The sequence below is a fragment of the Ruditapes philippinarum genome, unplaced genomic scaffold, assembly GCF_026571515.1.
Source record: "Ruditapes philippinarum isolate M1 unplaced genomic scaffold, ASM2657151v2 ctg4164_1_1_1_1, whole genome shotgun sequence".
Taxonomy (NCBI): Eukaryota; Metazoa; Mollusca; class Bivalvia; order Venerida; family Veneridae; genus Ruditapes; species Ruditapes philippinarum.
This window is the reverse complement of record NW_026859185.1, coordinates 61,398-70,456: the sequence shown is the minus strand read 5'-3', so window position 1 is coordinate 70,456 and position 9,059 is coordinate 61,398. Positions and strand designations below refer to the sequence as shown.

Sequence of the window (9,059 nt, the reverse complement as noted above, 5' to 3'; positions counted from 1 at the left end):
TAAATACATTTTCTAATTTTCATGAAAATTAGCATGAATCTGGAGGTGTGCTGCTTTAAGGTATAGATCAACATTATATTTTATTTGATAAATGTTACATGTATACTAAGGGATAATACTTACATTTAGGGCTGAAGTAGACTGCAGACAGATGTTTCAATCTGGACAGCTTGCTGTGGCGATGGGCCGAGTGAAGTCACCTGATGGTCTGCGGGTGGTCAACTTTACTAAAGATGCTGTTATCCCACAACCTTCACTGGTGTTGGACTTCTTGAACAGCCAATGGATACCAGGAGAGGTTGATAGATCCTGCTGCCATATAATGTAAGAATCTTGGGTGTTGTTCTATTTAAAATCCTCAAAATCACATATTGTCACATTTTTGTCCGGGTTGCACATATGCATGGTGAATGAAGGGCAGATGGCGGGTGGGCAGGGAAAAAAATAACAGTTTTCTCAGCAACTACTTATCACAGCCTCTTGATATTTAGCATACAGCATTGTCACATGGTCCCATACTGTGGGATTCGATTTCAGGTCTGTCACTCATCCACTTTCTGTTTACCCACTTAGTTAAATTTTCAACATTAATAGTGAATTGTAGGAAATTTTCGTAACAGTTTTCTCAGCAACTACTTATCACAACCTCTTGATATTTAGCATACAGCATTGTCACATGGTCTCATACTGTGGGATTCGATTTCAGGTCTGTCACTCATCCACTTCCTGTTTACCCACTTAGTTAAACTTTCAACATTAATGGTAGGAAATTTCGTAACAGTTTGCTCAGCAGCCTTTGATATTTGGTATACAGTATCAACACGTGGTCCCATACGGTGGGATTTCATTTCAGGTCTGTCGCTCTTCTACTTTCTGTTTACCGACTTAGTTAAATTTTTAACATTAATGTTCAATGATTGGAAATTTTTGTAACAGTTTTCTCAGCAACTACTTATCACAGCCTCTTGATATTTAGCATACAGCATTGTCACATGGTCCCATACTGTGGGATTCGATTTCAGGTCTGTCACTCATCCACTTCCTGTTTACTGACTTAGTTAAATTTTCAACATAATGGTGAATGGTAGGAAATTTTCATAACAGTTTGCTCAGCAGCCTCTTGATATTTGGTATACAGTATCAACACGTGGTCCCATACCGTGGGATTTCATTTCAGGTCTGTCGCTCTTCCACTTCCTGTTTACCGACTTAGTTAAATTTTCGACATTAATGGTCAATGGTAGGAAATTTTTGTAACAGTTTTCTCAGCAACTACTTATCACAGCCTCTTGATATTTAGCATACAGCATTGTCACATAGTCCCATACTGTGGGATTCGATTTCAGGTCTGTCACTCATCACCTTCCTGTTTACCGACTTAGTTAAATTTTCAACATTAATGGTCAATGATAGGAAATTTTCATAACAGTTTTCTCAGCAACTACTTATCACAGCCTCTTGATATTTAGCATACAGCATTGTCACATGGTCCCATACTGTGGGATTCGATTTCAGGTCTGTCACTCATCACCTTCCTGTTTACCGACTTAGTTAAATTTTCAACATTAATGGTCAATGATAGGAAATTTTCATAACAGTTTTCTCAGCAACTACTTATTACAGCCTCTTGATATTTAGCATACAGCATTGTCACATGGTCCCATACTGTGGGATTCGATTTCAGGTCTGTCACTCATCACCTTCCTGTTTACCGACTTAGTTAAATTTTCGACATTAAGGGTGAATGGTAAGAAATTTTCGTAACAGTTTTCTCATCAACTACTTATCACAGCCTCTTGATATTTAGCATACAGCATTGTCACATGGTCCCATAATGTGGGATTCGATTTCAGGTCCGTCTCCCTTCCACTTCATGTTTACCGACCGTTAATTTTTTAACATTAATGGTAATTGATAGGAAATTTTCGTAACAGTGTTCTTAGCAACTACTTATCACATCCTCTTGATATTTGGCATACAGCATTGTCACATGGTCCCATACTGTGGGATTCGATTTCAGGTCAGCTCATCACCTTCCTGTTTACCGACTTAGTTAAATTTTCAACATTAATGGTCAATGATAGGAAATTTTCATAACAGTTTTCTCAGCAACTACTTATCACAGCCTCTTGATATTTAGCATACAGCATTGTCACATGGTCCCATACTGTGGGATTCGATTTCAGGTCTGTCACTCATCACCTTCTTGTTTACCGACTTAGTTAAATTTTCAACATTAATGGTGAATGATAGGAAATTTTCATAACAGTTTTCTCAGCAACTACGTATCACAGTCTCTTGATATTTAGCATACAGCATTGTCACATGGTCCCGTACTGTAGGATTCGATTTCAGGTCTGTCTCTCTTCCACTTCCTGTTTACCGACTGAGTTAAATTTTCAACATAATGGTGAATGGTAGGAAACTTTTGTAACTGTTTTTTTCAGCAGCCTCTTGATATTTGGTATACAGTAGCAACACGTGGTCCCATATGGTGGGATTTCATTTCAGGTCTGTCTCTCATCCACTTCATGTTTACCGACTTAGTTAAATTTTCAACATTAATGGTCAATGATAGGAAATTTTCATAACAGTTTTCTCAGCAACTACTTATCACAGTCTCTTGATATTTAGCATACAGCATTGTCACATGGTCCCGTACTGTAGGATTCGATTTCAGGTCTGTCTCTCTTCCACTTCCTGTTTACCGACTTAGTTAAATTTTCAACATTAATGGTCAATGATAGGAAATTTTCGTAACAGTTTTCTCAGCAACTACTTATCACAGTCTCTTGATATTTAGCATACAGCATTGTCACATGGTCCCGTACTGTAGGATTCGATTTCAGGTCTGTCTCTCTTCCACTTCCTGTTTACCGACTTAGTTAAATTTTCAACATAATGGTGAATGGTAGGAAATTTTTGTAACTGTTTTTTTCAGCAGCCTCTTGATATTTGGTATACAGTAGCAACACGTGGTCCCATATGGTGGGATTTCATTTCAGGTCTGTCTCTCATCCACTTCATGTTTACCGACTTAGTTAAATTTTCAACATTAATGGTCAATGATAGGAAATTTTCGTAACAGTTTTCTCAGCAACTACTTATCACAGCCTCTTGATATTTAGCATACAGCATTGTCACATGGTCCCATACTGTGGGATTCGATTTCAGGTCTGTCTCTCTTCCACTTCCTGTTTACCGACTTAGTTAAATTTTCAACATTAATGGTCAATGATAGGAAATTTTCGTAACAGTTTTCTCAGCAACTACTTATCACAGTCTCTTGATATTTAGCATACAACATTTATTAGTGGGATTTGATTTCAGGTCTGTTGCTCATCCATTTTTGACATTATTTGTCAATCATAGGTAATTTTCTTAACAGTTTAAATCTGTTGCATTACATCCGTATACATTTTATTGGTTTAATGCTTATTGTTTCTGACTTCCTTTTCTTTGATTGTTGCCTGACTGTTGTATTTGATGAAAAAGCAAAATTTTCAGTCATTCTACGTACAGCTTTTGCATTACTTTTTTTTGAAATAGCTGACTGGCCTAATATTACTCCATTTATGTTTCTTCTGTACTGTAGGGCTGTTGGGTTGGTGTTTAATCCGTTAAATTTTCCTCGATGCTGGCAAAAATTATTTTCAATGGCATCCGAGTTGACCATTGCAGGTACAATTGAGGTACCAGGATGACTTTCAATGACATAATTACATAATTCAAGAAATCCTATAATAGATGATTGCAAGTCTTCGTGACATTGTGAGGACATAATTGATTTTTGAGAATCTGTTTGAGAAGACCAGTTTAAAAACCACTGTTGCACTGCATTCAATTTAGAAATACGAATATCGTTTTTCTCATTAATAGTTCTTCTGTCACGAAATATATCAATAGTGACAGCTGTGTTTTGGAGTAGCTCTATTGCCCCATCCAGTACAGTTCCTTTTGATCCTATATGTTGCTGGTAGGACTCCATTAAATTTAACATGTCATAGTTAAGTACTTCTTCTGCAAGTTTGTTCCTCATTTTTTCTGACTGGTTTGGAAAAATATGTTCATTAGTGAGAGTTCTATGAATTTGAATTGGATTAGTTCTGTCCCATTTATAAGCATCAATCCACATTTTCCACATGATTTCCTTTCCAGAAGGTAATTTTAGTAAGCGAGTGGATTTTTCATGTGTACCACTTTTTAACAAATTATTCCTTATCTTTTTGAATGTGTGGGAAGGGTCCATCATGAAAATTATTTCTTTTGTTGGGTCACATGGCATAGGGGCTTTCATCCTTTTTTGAATATTTGTATCTTCTGGAAAATGTAGAGACATAAATGACCTATTGCTGACTGCGATATCCATGCATATGTATTTACAGTTAAATCCATGTAGAGACAGTAATTTTACCGAATCCCAAACATGCATGTATATTTCACATGCGTTCACTTGATTGGAAATAAAGTGAGCAAACGGAAATCTAAAACCAGATATACCCTGAAACAAAAATTGCAGTACATGCGTACCTAATTTCTTTGACTTTTTCCCGTCACGAAGTGCTGACAAATTTGCACTTTCTTGCCCCATGTCGACAAATCCCACCATTTCAATATTTTGACCACATTTCTGGATCTCTAATTTTTGTTGAATGGACATCTCATCCAGAAGAATTCCCCCTATTCTACCGCTTTCTGGAATATTCATTCTAATTGCTTCCAAGTCCATCCATCGAAATGTTTCGGTTGAAAGTCCAGGTGTATGCTTTATACTATTTTTATATAATAGTATCATGGAAGGTGATGGTAACAGCAAAAGTCCTGACTGCCTTATTTGTATGTAGCTGAGGGGACTTCTTGTATACCAGTTCAAGCACTCATTCATTATTTGTCTGTCCCATCTGTTTTGTTTTGCATTTTCTTTATTACTGTTTTGAATTTGTGACATAATTAATGATAGCATAGCATCTGAGGCTGATGGCATAAGCTCTTTAACTTTTTCAAGATCACTTTTTTCTGGTTTGGATTTTACATAAGACACTTTTTGCCTTTTACATGTTACACAATGTTGATGTTTCATAAATTGAAAAGACACGGTTTGTTTGCAAAATTTAGAGCGTACAATTTGTTTATTCAATGAATTTGTATTAATTGTTTCTGTCATGTAATTTTCCTTCAAGTCTATTTTTTGGTTTTCTAGGTCTGAACCTTCACATAGCAGAATTGCCTTGACTGCTGAGCAAACATTTTCAATTCCCACTTTACAACAATTATAGTGTGGCGATATGAGAAGCTGATTCAGATCAATGCTGGATCCTCTTATATGAACGGAAAATTTGTTGCTTTCAAAAATAACAATCTTACATATTTGAGAATTGTTGACTGACATGTCAGTTTCATACATTACCTCAACACTAGAGTTGGTACAATTTTTTACAATGAATCCTGGTGGTAAAGAAGATACAACAGTTGCTGTATTGAATTCACTGGCTACCATTTTTGATGTTTCCTTTTTCCAGACAAGTGGGTAATGGGCCTGTTTCTTTCCTGCAAACATCTTCCTCTTTGGTTTGACTCTGAAAACCTTTTGTATTATTGACCCAAGTTGGTCACTGGTTATGTTATGTTGTCCATCTATGGAATCTAGGAGGACTTCCATTTTATAAGTGTCCATAATGTTCTGAACACATATGCTCCCATCACAGTCGTCAGACAAATGTCGAATAAGCCTGTGGAATACAAAAAAAAAGTCAGTTATACTGTCACAACTAAATAATCATTTCCATCCCTCACCTATAAAACCCCTATAAAGCTACCAGAGTCTTAGTACTATGAACATAGGTGGATACTACATATTTTAGCAAAATACTTTAAAGTATTTTAATGTGCAAAAAATCAACATTTCTTAAGATGATACTTTATCCCCCTACCCTTCCTAACTTTTATAATGAACTAGTCCAACTATCAATTTGGACAGAATCAAAAGCAGTTAAAAGGGGTGCTTGCCTAAGAAAAGATAACAACTGATTGAAAGACAGTGCAGATTATCAAATTGGTGGCTGATGTTTTGCCATGACACTGCACACATATAGGGCTTTGACATTGTGTACATATATGCTTTATTGAAACTATTCACATATAGGGACAATGGACACTGTGCACATATAGGGCCGCACATAATTATTCGGCTGATTTACACTGTGCACATAATTGTTTGGCTAATTGACAATATACACATACATGTATTGAGATTGTCACACTGTTAAAAAATTGGATGATGGTGAAGTTAGGTTCTGCAGAATCCAGTTGATAAATTATGAAGTAGCAGACATAGATTTAGGTTTAAAGCAGCACGCCTCCAGATTCATGTTAATTTTCATGAAAATTTTGGAAATGTATTTAGAAGTAAAATATTGTGAGATGAACAAATGAAGCAATTTACATATTGCAATCGGCACTTGCAATCCATGAAAATTACCTAAAAGTAGTCATCATATGCAAAAACAGCCCTTACTGGGTTACTAACGCAGTAGAAATATGGTGATAAAATACTGCAAAAGCAGTCTTAAACTGCATATAACAGATCACTTGGATCTTGAATGTTTTTTTTTTCTTAAATTTTAGTACAGTTTTCTCAATATTGATTTTTAAAAATATTTTGGCTCATCTTTATCAGCTTTAAGATGACATTATTGAATTGAGTATTTTTTAGTTGATATTTTATTTACATGAAACAATGACTTTTTCACGAAAGCGATGGTATTTTAGGAAATAATATATATATGTAAAAGTATGATGCTCCATTTAAATGAAAACCTTGCTGCTTTATACAAGTATACTGTTATTATTCAGCATTTCTTTTTATTTTCAGATTTAACAGAAATGTGAATGAAGTAGAACTTGATGGTACAATATTGTCAGCGCAGCCATTAGACTCTGATATTGATTTTGATGATGACACCACTGAGCTATTGGCAGGTCTTGAAATTGAAAGTTTAATTTCGGAATCACAAAATACTGTACAACAACCAAATTTGTGTCTTCCAGAGGATGTCAAAATTGAGGAAAAACTGATATCATTGAAGTTTCAAGACCCTTTGAGAGAAAATCAGACTGTTTACAATGATTTCATTCAATATTTACTTGATAACAATAAAACAACTTCAAGAGTTTTGTGCAACACAGTACTTTCATCTTTTGGAAACGTTCAATGAAACTGAGACAGTAAAACACAAAAGTCACAGACTGCATTTTTCAAAGCCTTTCAGTCACATCTAACATCTGGTGTATATAAATCTTTTATAACGAATTTAATGCCAGAGTATGTTCATGTTGATGTCATTTTTCAGTAAGGTTATGATATAATGTCTTTTTAAGAAAAAGAAATAACAAATAAAGCAGCTGAAAACCTACCAGAGCAAGATTTCTCTCAAACATGTTCAAAAAGACAGTTTGACAATGACATGACTGATACTGCTAAAGGAAAAGTTAAATATATTGGAGGATACATAGTAGCTAAACATCGATATCGAACAAATTCAATAGTTCAAAAAAATGCTTTTAAATCAGAAGTATCCAAAATTGAACAGTATGAGTTGGCAAAAAGAACATTGCAAGTTTTACATATATTGATGTGTTCTGAGACATCTACTTCTGAATATCCTGAGAGTTTAAAGGAAACTGCAAGAAAACAAAATATTAATAGAGGTCTTACAAATATAACTGACAATGCTTATAAGTTTTTTGAAGATCTAATCAGTACTATCTTATCTCATCTGACAGTAGATAATCTCAATACGTTTGGTGCAGATCTCCACAAGCATGTCACAGTTTCTGTGAACAAAAGTTCTTATTTGCACCACTGTTTTCTTCAGGTTATATCAAATGCTTCAGTTACAGAAGAGGTTTCCTTTGACAGCCCAGATGTTGAGAACAATATTGGATGTAATGTCAGTTCTTGTTTACATGACCTTACTTATAATGCTGAAGTTCTAAACAATTTTTTGGGGGGATGTTCTGTCAATGGCCTGTTCAGTTTTATTTAAACAGTTTTCTAAAGACGTAGTGAACTCATTTAAGATAACAAAAAAAATGGAGCACCGCAAGCAGGTTCATGTTTCAACCTCGAAATCTAAAAAGGGAAAAAAAGCCGCATCTAATTCAAATGATTCCGTTCCGTCAACATCAGGAATTCAGGACCAAATTCCATCAACATCAGGAATTCAGAATCAAGTTCAATCAACAGCAACTGTAATCAATACTGCTGAACAGTCCAGCCCTATGATATCAGAGAGAACAGCATCTTCTGATGAAGACGACACGTTTTGTCTAAAGTGTAATAAGTTATATGTTAATGGAGCAGACTGGATTTGTTGTGACAGTTGTAATGAGTGGTTTGATAGAAAATGTGCAGGCTTATCAAATGCTTTAAAATGGAAGAAGTTTTCCAAAAAGGGTGTCAGTTATTTCTGTATGCACTGTCAGTGATTAAAATTTATTTTGATAAAGGAGAGAAATGTTATTGCAAAAAATAATATTGGAAACTAGAAACAATATTTTACTAAATATATAGTAATCTTTTATATTGTCCTGGTCTTTTGTCAATGCTAAATGTTTCTTATTTCTTTAAATTGGTTAAGAAATAGCTGAAGTTTTTATTTTTTGTGTCAGAATATATATACATTTCATTCTTTATAAGACAGTGTTAGAGAGCTATTTTTATTAACTGTGAATAGTTTTGTTAATCAGCATTATATAAACATGAGAACACTTTCTGGCAAAGTTACATACAAAATTTTCAATATTATATTTGCATAATTATATCAGTTTTGGAATGCAAAGTAAAGATTCAGTTAAAACTTCAAAGTCTAAGAATTCTTAAGTTGAAGTAAGTTTGGTTAACCCTTTACTCCATAAATATGTGTGTCTTTCTGTCAATCTTTATTTCTGATCAATAACTGGGGAACTGTGGTTTATGTAAACATCTTAACTCAGGTCAGAAATTTATGGCCATCCCTCTTGTCCGAATTATATGGAAATACATGACTAAATTTGTACAT

The 9,059-nt window shown here is 34.7% G+C and overlaps 1 protein-coding gene across 1 annotated transcript; it reads left to right on the top strand.

The window, feature by feature from the left end:
- Window positions 1-129: 129 nt before the first annotated feature.
- LOC132755555 (uncharacterized) lies at window positions 130-7,463 on the top strand (the record flags this gene model as incomplete). Its single annotated transcript, XM_060746434.1, is given in 2 exon segments — window positions 130-324; window positions 6,872-7,463. Coding segments are annotated over 2 exon segments (538 nt in total), but the record flags the coding sequence as incomplete, so codon positions are not given.
- Between the last annotated feature and the right edge of the window lie 1,596 nt (window positions 7,464-9,059).